We start from the raw sequence: 17,161 nt of genomic DNA, 5'->3' as shown, positions 1-17,161 counted from the left end.
TGCGCCGCGAACAAAAGTGAAAGTAGTTTTACGGCCACCATTGTTGCAACACCGTGTGGCAATATTGTCGCATTGACCGTGTGTCGCCGATTGTCATGAACGGCGCCTCACATCTATGTCGTTGGCCATTTTTCTAATGAAAACCAGACGCAGCGAGTAAGCGATTATGGCATATGAGCGTATAAATATTGAAAAATATTTGCTTGTTTGTGTGTGTGTGTGAGTTGTGCTAAGGTGTGCGCGTGTGGGCGCCAGTGAAATTTTCGATATTTATTAGTTTATGCAGAAAATTGTCGAAAGATTAAATAATCTAAAATAAATATGTTTCGAATTATTGCCGCAGGACAATGGCATAAATGGTCGTCAATGCGATAAATGTCGTGTGAAACATTTTCATTTTCGTTCATATTTTTTTATGACTCTTGTGTGTTTTCTTGTTTTTATTTTTTTGCTTACTTTTGGCTCCCAGGTTGTTGTGTGGCCCGATTTGCACGTGGTGTGAATGAGTGTCAATGAATGCTGTGTTCCTCATGTAAAACGATATCCTTTTCGGCGCGCTATACGCCGGATTGTAGGTTTGTTAAGTTCGTGAGATGCTTGGCTATCTCTTTTTATTGATTTTACTATCCTTTAACGGCCAGTTGCCAGTCCAAGGAAAAATCATACATTAAACCTTTATTCAGTTTTGTGGCCCGAAATGACTCGGATTGTTACAGAAAGCGCAGAACTAGCTCTACGCTAAAGGCGAAAGTCATAGAAAAATTTTTAGAATGCTTGCTCTTCTTCAGAGAATTTCTCATGGACAGCGGTTTGCCGAGCTTATATGATCATGTAGCTGTTGTTGTTGTGAGAAAATCGCTGATATAGTCCGACAATTTGTTTTAATTCTTAAGTAAGACTGATCTCAAGTGACAGGTTGTTGGGTTAGGTTAGAAGGTGAATCCAAAAGAGGACCCCACTTGGACAGCTGTAGAGCCGGTCCATTATGATATCTAAATACTCCTTAGTGTTGAACGAAAATACTCTCAAAAATTGACAAAGCACTTTGAGTCTGCCACAAATTTGTTGAGCTGGTCAATAACAACTCCGGCTATTTCACCAGTTTTACCGACCATATGACCACCAAGACCTCAGTCTTGCAAAAGCTCGTTATGGTGGAGAAGGTAGCTTGTTGGTGAGGTGAAAACCTCACTTTCCCCCATACAATTTTGACAGTCAGCATCCAACAAGATTTTCAGCCCTACCGTATGTACACCTATTGGACAATGTCCAGTAAGAACTCGCAAAATTGTGGCAAGACGAACTTAGCTGAGAGAAAGTATTTCAGTGGATCCCTTTCGCTCCATAAAAGGCCAGAAGGATCAAGCCGTCAAAAAGGAGTTAAATAGTTGTTGAAAAGCGCCGGCTAAGCCCAAGTGTAGTCCACTGTTCGAGGGCTGGAGCACAAAACGAATCTAATAAACGATCTGGATTGGCGAAATCAGCTTTATAAAGTCGTTAGATTAGTAAATTTTAAAGGGGGATATACGCTAGTTATTTTCTTCTAAGGAAGGGCGGCCAAAGCAAAGTTCTCTTCACCCTAAAAGAAACTTCCAGTCGAGTTTATCTCAACGGACTTACCTTATAACAATTTTTTCCGGAGCTGTAAGCTAGTAGGTAATGCGGAAACTGTTATCCATTTGCTCTGTAAATGTTCAGATCACAAAATACTTTAAACCCATCAGAGAATCCGTAGCAAAATTATAAGATCCTACGATAGCCCATCAAAATTGATCCCTTGGTGGCAGCGCTCCTACCTACCTATCTTAATATATTGAATGAAGAAGAGCAAAGAAGAAGAGATTATCTGCAAATTAGGGTTTTGATGGGCTAAATAAAAATCGGTAAATATTTCATCCATTTCGTGCAGAGGAAAGTTCATTGGAAATGGGCTCAGCACCATTGGCTCTTGTAAATTTGAATCAATTGTTCCACTAACTCGGACTCGGTCTAACATTGGGAACAGCAGTTTTTTTATAACAAACTTCATAATCTTTGAACTTAAAATGAAGAAAGACAAAAAGGATAAACCATCAAACTCGCCAACTTGTTATATTTTGATTTTCATGACGTCATTCTTGAATACTTTGACTAAACTCGGAAAAAATTGTGCAATAACTAAACCTCATCATCTTAAAAGTTGTAATATTAGGTTAGGTTTGGTGAGTCTGGTTGGCCAATGAGCCGCGCATAGACCACTTTTGGTCCTTTGCGATACCAGAGTAAGTTCAGTTTTAGGTCCATAAGGAGTTGTCATCCTTTAGGATGCCTGCGCTTCACGCGAATTTCAACAGACTCTGTGGACTCAATATCGATACCCCTTCCAGTGTATTACAGCTTCCACAGCAGTTTGGATCCCCATGATACTTGGTGTGGTCTTTGAGATAGAGTTTTGTCCATACTTTATTGTGAACACAAACTGATTCGTTTTCTACAGGTTCAACTTCAGACCCATTTGCGATACCCAATTCTGGACTGTATTGAGAGTGATGGTCATAATACTTAGTGCTAATGGTCTGTAGCCACCTATCCGTTATTAAGATGACAAGTCGTCCGCATATGTCACTATCTTAGAGGCCTTGCCGTCTAAGTTTCTTAGAAGTTTATTCACCATTAATGTCCATAGAAGCGGAGATAACACTCCATCTTGCGGAGCAACTCTACAGACTTCCTTGGCCTTTCTGGCGTCGTTCCATACTATTGATATTCTTCTAGAGGTCAAGAGGCTTCTGATCCAACGTTGTATAACAGTACCAAAAGCTATTGACTGGATACTATTCATTATGATTCCGTAGAGACTTTGTTGAACGCTCCAGATATGTCCAGGAATGCTCCAAGTGCGTATTTCTTATATTCCAGAGCTCGTTCAATATTAAATATCATTGTATGGAGTGCCGGCTCTATCGATCTGCCCTTCGTATATGTGGGTTTCGCCTTGGACAGGCTACGTGGAGGCATTGCGCACACTGTAGGACTATGAGGGAACTGATAGGATAATTGAATGTTTAACTCTGGTTAACCTTCAACAGAAAGCTTTTGGACAGCAATGGCTGCGAATACCTATAACCCATCTCTTCAGTTGACAAAGTTTTCTTCTTCGAAAGTCGTATGACTTTACTTTCTTATAGTTACAGAACGTGATTCATTAATTTACATATTTTTAATTTAAGTTGCCAATAGGAAGTCTTATGCCCCGAAAGGCTTAACTCCCGCGCTGTAGAGCACCTGTCCATATTTTCACACCATCCACAAAAATCAGTGAATGTGCATTTAGTGAGAGTAAATTGAATCCTGGTGGGAGCCAACATAAAGCATAACGCAAAAACACCTGTTGCAGCTTCCAAAATAGTTACTCAACTCCCACGCAATGGCTTCGACTGTTTCAGGTGGCCAACAACAAGCAAACGCACAAACGACCAAACGGCCGAACGATATGGCTAAGAAACCCTTTTCACCCGATTAAACATATAAAGCTCTGCAGCAGCTTTCGCATCAGCGAGCGTGTCCTTTGCCAGCGAAGAATTGTGAGAAAATCGAAAGGCGTTGTGTTGCACGCGGCAGAAGCTGTGACTGCCAAAAATCTGCGACAATCATTGTAGGTGTGCGTGCGTGTGTATGTACAGCTATTAATTGGCACACCAATATCGAATGACCAAAGCAACATTGTGTGGCACAGCGGGCACTTCTGCGTGGCAGGTGCATATTTGGCGTCCAGACAGCAAGCAGCCACCCAGACTGCGAGTGGCATCCATCAGCGCCGCAGAGCGCACTCACGAGTATACATTCGACTTTTACGTGATGTCGCCTGGAAAGTTCAAGAGACTGTCGGTAGTCCAAATTTAAGTTGAGACGCTTGAAAATAAATGTCGTCGGCTAATTCACACGCTCGTCACGTTATCCTCTAAATATAACGCGCTCATATGAGTATATGTATATATGTGGCTACGTGTGTGCATATGTGTGTTTGTGTGTGCATATGTGTGTGCTTGCATCCGACAGTCATTGTTACTGTTATGTTGGCTGCTGGTGTGTGAGGGGCCAAGTGGGTAGCGTGGCCGAGCGGTCTAAGGCGCTGGTTTAAGGCACCAGTCTCTTCGGGGGCGTGGGTTCGAATCCCACCGCTGCCAAGTAATATTTTTTTGCTAAACTTTTTTTTTTTTTACAAAATATTTATTTTTTTATTTTTCCAATTTTAATGAATAAATAATGCGGTACATATGTACATATCTGGCTGTAATAATTTTATTAAATAACAAAAGTAAATAGGACTTCTCATGCATGTTGCACGTTGCAAGCAAATGATTGCTGTTGCATTATGCCTTGCCGCGCTTTTCTCATGCTTCACCGCCAGCCTCTATACTGCTTATATACTACTCCACCAACCGGCAACCGCCATGCTCCCCCGCCATCGGCAGTCAACGTCGCCATTAGTGTCAGCGTTGTCGGTGTCACATCAACAATACGCCGTGCCGACAGCCATATGCACATGGCAGCGTCTGCCTACTCGTCGCACGACTTAATCGCGCTCCCGCCACCCTCGCTTAGTTGCCCCTTACCCTTCCATACACGCTGCAATGGTTGGCTGTGCGTTTATTTGCCTGCCTCACATTAGATTTGCTTTAATATTTGTCTCTTGTTCACTTGCCACCGCTTTTAAGTGGCCGTCATTGTTGCTGTTGGTGTTGTAGTTACTGCCGCATATTGCCGCAATCACTGCAACAGCTCCATATGCCGCGACGGCTGGTTACGAAACTCCAGCAAAACTTCCGCATTCATTTAAGATCTCTTCCATCATTGTTGTTTTTGTTGTAATTGTTTTTTTTTTTTTTTTGTAATATTTGTTTCGCTGTTGGTCTGTCGTTGCATCGCTTCAGCTGCTGCCGTCGCGTCATTGCTATTATTAATGTCGACTGTAGCTCCGGTTGCTGCACAGTTTGCTGTTGTTGTTGTTTTGTTGTAGTTTTTCTCACTGTTTATAGCGCGCAGATCCAGCCAAACAGGCCGCATTGACAACTCGCCATCGCCGCAAGTTGCAAGTAGCAAATGGTAACTGCCACATAATTTTGAGCGACGACTTCTCCTCGATGACAGCGTCCATTGAAGCGCTGGCTCCGCATGGATTTGAATAAAGAAAGATATTTGAGACTTTACGAATTTGTCTCCACTTTATCCAGTAGGAAATGTCGGAGATCCTATAAAATATGCATATATAAATGGTTATCGTGACCGCTGAAATGGTTTCTATGTCCGTCTGTCTGTATATATGCGTACTGGTCCCCAATTTTTGAGATATTTCACTGAAATTATAAGCACGTACTTTTATCTCAAAGAAACTGCTCATTAGACGAAACCGCCATAAAGACGGATCTATCAAATCGATCAAAATCCGGTCTTTAAATGGAAAGCTTTTTTATTGTCCAAGGCGTTGGTATAATCTCCAAAGAAATTGAGCTGTCAGTAAAACTTGTAAAACTCAATACAAATCCTTATTATCGCCTTCAAATCCCATGCCAAGTTGGTAATGGAGGGTTATAACCTCAGCAGGTGTAATATGTAATTAACCTTTCTACGGACAAATTCAGGCTACTTGGCCACTGCAAGCAGAAGAAGCACTTATACAACATGGGCCTAGCTTCTTGGGAAAATTGCCGGTTCAGCGACAGAGAGCCTGAAACTCCAGAACACCTGCTAATTAACTGCACAGAAGTCAGAAGGCGCAGAATAAAGGCCCTGGGATCCACGTTTCCGAATAGTGGTCACATCACCTCATTAACACCTACAAGTATATTGGCTTTTATCAGTGTGCTGGGCTAAGTAAGTCTTTGTGATTTATGAGAGGGCACAGTAGACCTAAGGTCTCGGTTAAATCCACGTATATCTGTCTTATCTCTAAAATACCATTTTCCATACACTTTTCAAAAGCCTCAGCTTGGGCGGTCTTCAGGACCTTTAGCGAATTCCATTCTTTCGGTTACGGCTCATTTTGTGAGTTCCATTTGCTCGTTATTGAAGAGTTTCGACGTAATATTGATAAATCCACGTCTCGTTGCCAGTATGACGCGTTTGCTGAAAGCAGGTTCCTTAGTTAAGTTATAAAGCAACTCTTTTAGAACCTCTCCGCGACATCGTTGCAAAAGATTCACGTCTTTTGGTGCGAGACTAGCATTGACACGCTTCATAGCCAAAATATTAACCAAAATGTGTGAGCGATCCATAAGAGAAGCTAAGACCTTTTGCTATTTTTTGACATCAACACAACGATTTTCAAGCACTGTTCTCTTAACAATTCAGATGTTACCGTCTTTAACAAATTCCGAAGACTTCACGACCTGATTGAACGCTTTGGGCCGTTCAAATATACATACAAGTATATCGTAATAGTCGCCAAAAAACTGTCCGCGTCGTAAATAAACCGTTTCCAAATACACACCAGTCCGAAACAAGAAGATCAAGCTTTATACAAACTTAAAAAACTATTATAGGCTGGTTGTCATGTCTTACATAGACCTACTCGTTCTTTGTAATGTCATATGGAGGTATTAATACGAGCTGTAGTAAACGACGTGCAGGACGTCAACGCTTTCTAGGCGCAAACTTTCTTCCCATATACTAGCATATTCTTGAGGTGTGGAGAGAAAGTCACTAGTGACCAGTGGATAGAATAGAATTGCCGGTTTCGAATAGATGGCAACAGTTTGCTCTTGGCGATAAAATTATTCGATGCGCATTCCAGAATACACACGTCATCACTTCATCACTTCGCCCCGAGCGCAACGTCTTGGGGGCGGCAAAACGATCTTCGCTGTTTTTTAATATTCAGAAAAATACTTCAACAAATTTTTTACAAAATTTATTATAAAAGACAAAGAGTTGTACACTCACAGTAATAATCTGAATAACAATGAAAAATATAAATTTTTACTCGAATACTCTTCAGTCTTTGAATTTGTCTTATATCTTTTGGCAATACAACTTTCTTAAAAATAGTGATAGAACTTAAAGATGCACTGTTCTAGCTTTGATCGCTGCAAAATCATATATCATATCATTGTAATTTAAAGTTGAAGCAGTTTCACATTCTATTGAGAGAATCGCAAGATTGGACAGTCTACTCTGACTCATGGTCGATCTCAAGCAAGATTTGATCAATTTAAGTTTGCTAAAAGATCTTTCACAAGATGCAACTGATACAGGTATACTGAGTAGTATTCTTAAAGCTGTCGCTAACGTCTTGTAGGCTTCCAGTCCCATTGAAGAAATGTATAATAAAACTTTTTCTGGCGAAAATCCAATTTTTTCTTCGTTTTTCTTCGCTCTCTTTAATAAAAGTAGGACGTCTTGGATGTCACTGTATAAATCTTCGTTATTCAAGTCATCTGGATAGGATTCGGCAAGTTGCTGGCATTTTTCTTTAATTTCGACGAGTTTGTCATTGTATGAGTCTCTGGTTAGTTCTATAATTTGTTCAAAATCACAAAGAAAACCAAAACGGTCATTAAGCTTTTCCAAATTGGTGAAACGGGTGGATATTTCCGTTAATAGCTTATCAAGAATTTCGATTATACAGCGACGCATTTCTTCTTCTGAATTCAAACCAGCATCTTCAGATATTTCCCCAGACATATTTCGCTTCTTCCGAATTCTCTTGATAATAGTAACACCCCACTGTTCACACTTATTTTTGGCTTTGACTTCTAGTTCCTAAATTTTATATACTTAATATCGAAGATATTTTGTAAAAATTCACTTTTGTTCGAACCACCTCATGAAACTTGTAGGTAGGTAGATAAAGGGGGCGGCAGAACATCCTTGTCCCCGGGCGCCCGAAGTTGTAGCTACGCCACTGGTATTATAGCTTCTTCTTGTTCTTTCTTCAAATGCATGGTAACTACAAAAGACTGAAAAATATAAAAAAAAGAAATGTACGTCCAAAAACTGGTCAATATTAATTGCCATAATTAAGGTAACGGTGCCTGTCAGAAATGAACCGTTACATGTTACAAGCTTACTGTTATAAAGTGGAATGTTAAACAGTCGTATCGATAAATGAATCACCGCCTCGGACACAGCCACTGTAGACTTCCAAACAAAAAAAAAAAAAAAATGAATGCAAAAGACTGGCCCACTGATGCGTCGCACGATTCTTGTTATGTACCAGGGGTATATACGTACATATGTATGTAAATGCAGTGAAGCAAATAAGCAAGGTACCGTAAGGAGCCACAATGAAGACGGTCGTCAGTTGGCAAAACAAGAAAGCAAAACAAAATGAAAGCACATAAAAACAGCAACAACAATCAAAACAAGTCCATGCACTCATTTAAAGCCATCGGGCAGCCTGTAAACTGCGAACTGCGTACGACAAGCTACGTAGCCGACAAGATGGACCTCCGCAGCAACAAAAGAAAGCAGAAAACGAACTAAACACAAACAAAACAAATGAAAGAAAGAAAGAAAGGCTCACAAGCCGTTTACTAAAGATAACAATGCAAGTCATTGCATAGACTCAAGTGCGGCCAAGTGAAGGGAAATGCGAGGCGCAGAACAACGGTAGTTTTAAGTGAGCCACCTTGTGGGGCATTGGCGAGAACGATCAACAACAACAAAAACAACATGAGCGGTGACAGTGAATAGTGGTCAACGGGCAACGGTAAATTATGCAATCACAACATGAACGAGGCACTCTTGACCGAGTTTTCAAAAGCCAGATTAACGGTGCATGCGCAAGAACGATTACTGCTGACACGCGCTGGCACCGTTATTGAACACTAACGCAGCAAGAATGAAGGAATCGTTGGGAAGTTAAATGCAAAGAAGTTGCGAAATTAAAATTAAATATTTTAAAGCAATTGAAACCAAATGGAATAAGGAATTATAGAAAAAATAAATCAAATTAAATTAAAGAAAAATTTAAAATAATTTTAAAAAATTTATAAATAAAGAAACAAATAATTATAATTAAATAAAATAAGCGAGTGAAAATTTTCGGCACAATTTTTGGAATATTCGCTGCTCTATGGGCTCTTGAAAGGTTGCAAGAAGATCCAATGTTTTCTAGTCAAATTTCGTTCAGCGTTTAGGCCCATTTCTGGCTCAATGGGTATGTAAATAAACAAAATTTATAGCTTTTGAGACGAAAAGCAACCTGAAGAGATTCAAAAGCTGCCATTTTATGCATAAAAAACAATGGTTTGTGAGCCGGTAGGACCATCGGTCCATATTTCTTCAAAAATGATGCAGGTAAGAACGTAGCCGTCAACGGCGACCGTAATCGCGCCATGATAACCGTTTATTTAATGCCTGAAATTGAAGCTCGTGATCTCGGCGACATTTCGTTTCAACAAGACGCCGTTACTTTCCACATATCACATCAATCAATGGATTTATTGAGAGTGCACATCGTTGAGCAGTTAATTTCACGTTTTGAACCGGTCGATTACACACCAAGATCGTGTGATATCACACTGTTAGACTCTTTCCCGTGGGGATATGTAAAGTCTAAAGTCTATGCGGACAATCCCACTTCGATTCAGGCTTTGAAGCGAAACGTCCCTTGTGTCATTCGCCAATTACTTGTCGAAATGGTCGAACGAGTCATTGAAAACTGGACTCAACGGATGGACTATCTGAGACGTGGCCACGGTCAACATTTGAAAGAGATAATCTTCAAAAAATAAATACCAAAGAATGCTCTTTCGAATGATAATAAACATTACCCATTAAATTTGAAGTTTCTGTGGATTTTTTTAAACGAGTAAGGAACATCGAAACGGATCAACCTTTATAACTCTAAGGCTCTCTAACTCGATTTTGTTTTCTGTGAATTATGACGATTCGAGTTAGGGAAGTTCAGCTACTTTTTAAAATTTTCCTGTTTATACCCTGAGCAGGGTATATTAAATTTGTAACGCCCAAAAAGAAACTTCGGTATGAAATGAGCGTTTTTTTTTGAAAATTATATACTAATTTTGAATGGAAAAAAAACAAAAATTCGAAGTATTGACCATTGCATTTTACACTTTTTTTTTACCACCTTTCTGGCAATTTGTGGATATCATACCAACAGAAATGTTAGCCTTTTGAAGCAGACATATCAGACACCCACATTTTCGACTTCTGCGCAGGAATGGAAGTGCTGCTCAGGCAAGGTGTATCCCTTCGATGACAACCAATGGGAATCGGAAGGGACAAGCCCAGCCAAGAACCTTGACTGTATCTTGAACCGGTTTTGTTTTGTGTACAGATGCGTAGTCGTGTCACAAAACTACTTTGTCGAGTCTTCTGGCCCAATCTGGTAATTTTTCTGATCTATGCATGGTTCAAATTACTCATTTCTTGTCTGTAGCGATTTGTATTAGCAGTTTCATAAGCTTTGAGATCCTTCTGATCCCACCAAACACAGAGCATTGCTTTCAAAACGAATCTGGATTAATCCATGATTTTCACCGTTAAGGATTCCTACAATAAATCCATTTTTCATCACCAGTGATAATTGGATGCAAAACTGATTTTCTTTCGTGTCTTTGAAGCAAAATTTCACAAGTGTTTTTTCGGTTTTTCATTGGTCTTTCATTCAAATCATGTGGCACCCATTTTTCACACTTTTGAGTCTTCCTTTTTCCCCTTAGCTTTCAATATTCGTTCAATCAGGAGGTCTTCCACGTTTTTAATTTCTCACATCAAAATCATTATCCCTGAACTTTTGAAACCTTCTTCTGCATGTTGCTTCTGATAGAACATGATCACCATATGCCTCGACAAGGATTCGGTGCGACTCTTCAGTACTTTTCTTCAAATGGCAACAAAAAATTAATGCTTTCCGCAAATCATCACTTTTCGACAAAATTTAACATTTTCATTTTCTCAATTTATGTTTGACGGATTCCATGCCAACCAAACAGAAAAAACATAAGGCTCGTTCACAACAAATGTTCTCTACGAACACATTTGTATCTTAACACTCACCTCATACCGCTATATCTGGTATATACATATGTATATGGTAAACATCAGCGTGACGATCGGTAGACGGTCTCTAAATCTCTAAATCGTCTTTTCAAAGTCCTGGCTCGTTTTTGTAACCCAATCAGAAGCGGACGTTTAGCACTGGCTTTCATTGTATATGTGATTATATTTCGTAGTGTTTAGCGTAACAAATTACATACAGATTTGCGGCAATAAGTACAATATAATTGATATCTTATGTAAATGCTTGCAAAGTTTTTAACTTAAATGCAAAGCGAATAAAAAATTCTATAAATGTGTCTTTGCCAAGGCCACAATGGGCGCAGCTGTTGGTATCTCTGGGAATACGCAAGCGCTGGCAGCAATATCAATGTGCGTATATTTCAATGGCGTGCTGGACTCCAGCCCATGCTTGTCCAAACCAGTGGCCTGAATAAGAAAAGCGGCTGGAATCTAAAATTATAGAAATTAAGATAGTTAGAATGCATATTAAGAAATCAATTCAAAATTATTTACCTGGTGTCCACGGGGCGTGCGTGTCGATGGTGCATTGTTGGCTTGCACAAGGTCTTCACCAATCACTTTACCCTTATTGAAATCGAAATCATCTGGACGCAAAACCGACACTTCGAAGGGTTCACCAAACGACTGGCCAGTCTCTTGCAACAGACGTGCATGCCCAGTCTTTTGCGCCACACTATTGTCAATGGCAATGGAGTAGCCATCACCAGCTGAAATGCAAGCATGTCCCGTCAATGTAGCAATGGTGAAGAGATGTGGATCGGGCAATTTGCGCTCGATGGCCATCTCTTTCATGCGACACAAAGCATCCGCCATGCACATGCGTCCCTCGGCATCGGTGTTGCCAATGCGTATGCGCACACCGGCGCGTGAGGTGTACACCTCATCGGAAACATAGGATTCTTCACCCACCGAATTGCGGACCATGCAAAGTGCAGCGATAACATGCACATCGGCAGGCTTTTGCTCGTTGACAATCTGTGTGCGTGGAATAATTTAGTTAAAATTTGTCGAAAACTCTGTGCGAATATGAGGTTTTGTTACCTGCATGAAGCCAGCAACGGCAGCGGCGCCACACTTATCACGTGACATGCCAGCCATCACACCGCCAGCCTTAATGTCAGCGCCGCCAGTATCATAGGTGACACCTTTACCCACCAACATCAGTGTTTTGCGTGCCGTTTGCGGTGGCACATACTCCAGGAAAATTATGCGGCCGCGATGGCGGCTCACTTGATTGGCAGCGCGATTGACAGCGGCGAAAAGTGGATAATCCTCTTGTAGCACATTCAAATCGCTAATGACCTCCTTCTTCAGCGAGGACAGTACGCTGTTAACGTAGTCTTCAACGCGAGGTGGCGCCATGCGCTCCGGATCGCCAACACCTACAAAAGTAAACATCAACATGCTGTTAAGAGTATCGTTGCATACTTTTAGGTACGCGTGTAAACAAATAGCACAACGTCAAGTTGCAGCATTGCCAGTTGCAAAGTGCTCGCATTAAAGAAAAATTTAAAAAATATGCAAATAAACTTTGCAAATAACAGCTTTTGTACTTTTGTAATATTTTGGTAAAAAAAAACCTTTTGATTTTAAGACTACTCACCAATATCGCGTGCCACCATCCGACCTGATTCCAAAACCAAAGCATCTTTTATAATTTCCTCAGCCTTGGGCGTGGAAATCAAAAGTGACAGCTCCTTAATACGCTTCGCTTGCTCGGGCACATCCTCACGCAGTTGAATAGGCTAAATACAATAATTTTATTTTTTACAAATAAACAAATTAAACCTAAAATATCACTACTTACCACATATAACTGATCCAAGGCACCCAACACGGTGCAAAGTTCGGCATTGGAGAAGCGGTTGCTTGCTGGCACCAGCAGCAGTGGCGATTTGAAGCCAGCCTAAGCAAATACACGAAAGTGATAAGCGTTGCGATAAATACATTTATTGTAAATAACTATGGCATATTGTAAACATATTTGTCTTGTTTCGTTATATTTGTTTTACAACTTCATCTCACCTTAATGGCGCGCTCCAATGACTTGGCTGCCGCTTTTTGATATGTGCGCACATCATGATAATCAGTCAATTCCTGTACGGGTGAATAAACTATGGGCAAGTCCAGCTTGGGCGACTTAAAGCATGACACCACACTATCAAAAGCCTTATCAAATGAGCGAAATTCACCGAACTGCTCCACCAACTCTGGCGGCACTTGACGATCGATGATACAGAGTACATCGCAACTGGACTTCTGTATGAGTTTAGCGATTTTCACGCTGCAAGGCAAGAGTCTAAAAGCAGGAAAATAAAAATAAAAATAACAATAGAAAATATTATATAAATTTGTATGTCATGCACTTTTAAAGTTCAAGGCAAATACAATTCAGGAGCAAAAACAACTACAACTGTATACAAATATACAACATAGTATGTGCATATGTATGTCAGTGTGCTATATGGAACCAATCAGCACATCACTGTGTACGATGTACCATTTGCATTTTATAGCAATTGACATTAAATGCTTTGTTGCATTCGTTCATTTCCTCATCTGCTTCGCTGTATTTTTGTTATAAACAATTACTTTTTTGTCACGGAGCATTTTTTAAGTGCCGCTATAATTAGGTGACTGCCAACTAACGTTTTTAATTTACAACAATTGATATGCAGCCGGTTGCTGCCTTATCAGCAGGGAAATGGGCGTAAAATTAAACGTTTTCAGGAATGCCTTAAAATATATATTTTTTTTTTGCTTTATGAAGTTTTAGTTCTGTTTAAGCGCAGCCTCGGGTCTGACACAAATTGCATTATGCAAATTAACAATTGTTTTTAACTAAATGTATTTATACTAATTGGAAATGCACTTAAAAAAGTGTCAAAAGTATAACACCGTGCGTTTTAGCATTCTAAAAATATTTAAATTAAAATCGGTTTATATCAAACGTTTGAGACGTACATATGTATGTATGTATGTATATAAAAAATTTAAATTCGACATATTTAAAAATTGTTTCTGTTTTCCTACATCAACTCTCTGCATGCTTCGGTAAAACTGTTAGATTTACAACTCACCGGCACTAATCTAATCGACAATAATAAAATATATATAATAATGCACATAGTAACACAAACATTGCCACAAAGTTTCAAAAAAGTGTTAACTTCGGTTGCGCGGAAGCTATAATACCCTTCTCAAATAAAGAAGTTTCCATACGGGAATTTATATTATTGGTCTAAAATAAACAAATTTTTCGTAGATATTACCGTTGCCTTAAACAATAATCTAAAATTCGTGAAGGTATCTGGTCATATAAAATAGTTGTTCATAAGAGAACTTGGCATTAATCGTTCATTTTGTATGTATGACAGCTATATGCTATAGAGGGCCGATATCGGCGGTTCCGCCAAATGAGCAGCTTCTTGCACAAGAAAAAAAAACGTGTACAAAATTTAAGATCAATATCTCAGAAACCGAGGCTAAATTGACTCAGATCGACACATTGGTCATTTATTTATACCTATGTATATGTGCTTCATATGGTCTCTGAGGTTTTCTTTTGGATATCCAAACTTGGTGACAAGCCCTGTTCAGGGTATAAAAATAAAACAAATTGTCATACTGGATTTTTAGAGCCCATTTCATAATTTTCTATTGGCGAACTTATATGTATATGTCTGATATACATACCCATGTATTATCAATGATTTATGCTTTTCACATTATCCTACACTTCGAAGGCAATAAAAGATTACGCTAACCTCTCATGTTATTAATATACCATCTTTAACATCACTATTTGGCACTTACAAAGTGTTGGATATACAAACTTCAATAAGCTCGAGATGATCTTTCTTCTTTAACGGCGAATTGCTTCGTCTACGATAAGCTGATCGTTTATGTGCCATTCGAACAAAATTTTTGCTTTGAATTGTTATTATTTATTTATTTTAAGTGCGTCAAGTATTGTTTTCATACATTTTTGGGATTACTTTGAATTACATTGCTCTGAAGTATTGTGTAGATGTACATAAGTAGGAGTGTATGTACATATGTATATGACTATAGGCTATTGGGATAAGAACTTAATATTCATAGAATCAAACTTTCCTTTAGCGTCTGTTTTTGCTTACTTCCAAAGCTTTGAATTAATTTTTTTTTGTTTTTACAGTTTGCAAATACTTGCAGCTGATAACTTCTATACAAAATGCATTAAATATTTAGTACACGTAGATAGCTGGAATCTCTCGCATATTAATAGCAAACTTTGTGAACAAACATACGCAAGTACATTGTATACATATACTATGTACATATGTATGTACAGGTATATCCCAAAAACTTGTACAGCATGCACTCATATGCTTAAACATCTAAAAATTCACACAAAAATCTTGATTTTATAATGTATGTACAATCACGCAGTGAACTCTGAAAGCGGCGATATGAAAAGTCTGTATTTTGTTCTCTATAAGTTTTAATTCTATATTTATAATGTCTTTTGAAACAAAGGGAAAGTATGAATGGGTATGCCGCCGCAAATTAATTTCCTTCCGTGAGATAAGAAAATATTAATTTTAGCACCTATGCATTTTCTGCAAAACGCATTTACAAGTTATTGCTTAATTATTGCTTTGCTCCAACTATCATTATTACAATAAAACAAAAAGCTCACTTACGTATCGGCTACCATGTTAAACTGTATATTTTAAAGACACAGATATTATTAAACAATTTAAACAACCGACAACGACAACGACTGCTGCCTAACTGACTATTGCAATACAACTTTCTAATCTTCCAACATAAATTCTATACCAACATTCGTGTACTTTACTATTGTTGTATTATGATGCCGATTTATCTACTGTGTATATACAGTAAAGTTCGCTATTGATAAGGTAACAACTTTTTCTTATAGGAAAATTGTTAATTTTAAATTTTAAATTCATTATTTATAAAGTTACCTAACTGTAACTACTGAATACTTTTAACATAGTAACCTCTGTTGATGACAAATTTTTGGATTTTGTACTTACCTCTCTATTCCCATGATGCAAGCTGGACACACTATCACAACTGAACTTCGTTTGATTTGTTTTTAGTTTTCTACCGAGTATATATATTTTAGTAGACGGCAGTATGCTTTTTACTAACTAGAAATCAAGGTAGAAGAAAACCGTATTAAACACAATCATTGCAACTTATAAATTATTCAATAGAAAGGAGGCTATTTGTTCCTCTTTATTAGTTATACTTCAATGTAGATAAAACACGTTTTTGGCACACTTTGTGTAACCGATGACTGTGTTCCATGAAGGAAAACTTTTACTATGAAAATCAGTTCTAAAGAGCCTCACTTTATAAATATCGGTTAGAGTAATTGTTGCAATATAATTACGAATAAAGAGATAGGAACGTGTTAATACTGCACTTATAGCTTGAGCTTACTAAGTCCAAATTGTGGCTATACTCATGCCAAATGCATGATTCTCCGGCTAACAATACCCTATGTACTATATACTTTGTGTTAACCACTACTCACTGTAAAGCTTATCGCCGATGAGTAAGCAGCGTTTCTCAGACAACTTTAAGCTAAACAAAAATTTATTTTAATTTTGCAAGTCTCTTTTGCATAAAAATTTGCCGGTGCAGCAGCTCAACACACTCTTCACACGTTTTAAATGCGCCAATCAGCTGTTATGGACAGTGCTGTAAACAGTGTGCTATCATTACAAAAATTTACCCCGTCTGATAAGAAGTCGCGATTTTTACTTATTGATTGAATTAAAGCAAGAAAGCTTTAACTGCCGTTGAATACCCCTCACATATAAAAAAAAATCCTTACAATAATTTGATTTTGATCGTTCAGTTTGTATGACAGTTATATGCTATAACGGTCCGGATTTTGTTCGTTCAATTTATATGGCGACTGTATGTCATAATAGTTCGTTAATGTCAGTTCCAACAAATGAAACGATTATTGAGGGGAAAGGACGTAAACAAAATTTGAGATAGAAATCTCAATAACTGAGGGACTAGTTCAGTGTACACATGCAGACGGACAAACAAATCAGTTTATTTATACATTTTATAGGGTACCCGACGTTTCCTTCTGGGTGTTACA

General features: G+C 38.7%; 1 protein-coding gene and 1 non-coding gene across 4 annotated transcripts; one reads left to right on the top strand and one right to left on the bottom strand.

The window, feature by feature from the left end:
- Positions 1–4,084: 4,084 nt before the first annotated feature.
- Trnal-aag lies at positions 4,085–4,166 on the top strand. The gene has a single exon. It is a non-coding gene; the product is annotated as a tRNA-Leu (tRNA).
- Positions 4,167–11,138: 6,972 nt separating this feature from the next.
- LOC120778499 (putative aminopeptidase W07G4.4) lies at positions 11,139–16,712 on the bottom strand. Of its 3 annotated transcripts, none has more exons than XM_040110328.1 (8): positions 16,580–16,712; positions 16,074–16,190; positions 13,054–13,327; positions 12,836–12,934; positions 12,632–12,773; positions 12,070–12,410; positions 11,521–12,003; positions 11,139–11,457 (listed from the first exon to the last, which is right to left on the bottom strand). In XM_040110328.1, the coding sequence occupies exons 2-8, from the start codon at positions 16,085–16,087 to the stop codon at positions 11,293–11,295; spliced, it is 1,518 nt and encodes a 505-aa protein (XP_039966262.1). In that variant the 5' UTR covers positions 16,088–16,190; positions 16,580–16,712; the 3' UTR covers positions 11,139–11,292. The 3 variants fall into 3 exon arrangements, with proteins under 3 accessions (XP_039966262.1, XP_039966279.1, XP_039966270.1); XM_040110345.1 differs by lacking the exon at positions 16,580–16,712 and adding an exon at positions 16,486–16,551; XM_040110336.1 differs by lacking the exons at positions 16,074–16,190; positions 16,580–16,712 and adding an exon at positions 15,714–15,796.
- Positions 16,713–17,161: the final 449 nt, after the last annotated feature.

The sequence above is a fragment of the Bactrocera tryoni genome, chromosome 1, assembly GCF_016617805.1.
Source record: "Bactrocera tryoni isolate S06 chromosome 1, CSIRO_BtryS06_freeze2, whole genome shotgun sequence".
NCBI lineage: Eukaryota > Metazoa > Arthropoda > Insecta > Diptera > Tephritidae > Bactrocera > Bactrocera tryoni.
Note: the sequence above shows the minus strand (reverse complement) of the source record. Positions and strands in the feature narration are given on the sequence as shown.

Excerpts from the sequence above, each read along its gene's own strand:
- LOC120778499 (XM_040110328.1), bottom strand. Across the intron at positions 12,935-13,053 it reads CATTGGAGCGCGCCATTAAG|GCTGGCTTCAAATCGCCACT; the intron begins GTGAGATGAAGT and ends GTATTTGCTTAG. Across the intron at positions 11,458-11,520 it reads GCACGCCCCGTGGACACCAG|ATTCCAGCCGCTTTTCTTAT; the intron begins GTAAATAATTTT and ends CTATAATTTTAG.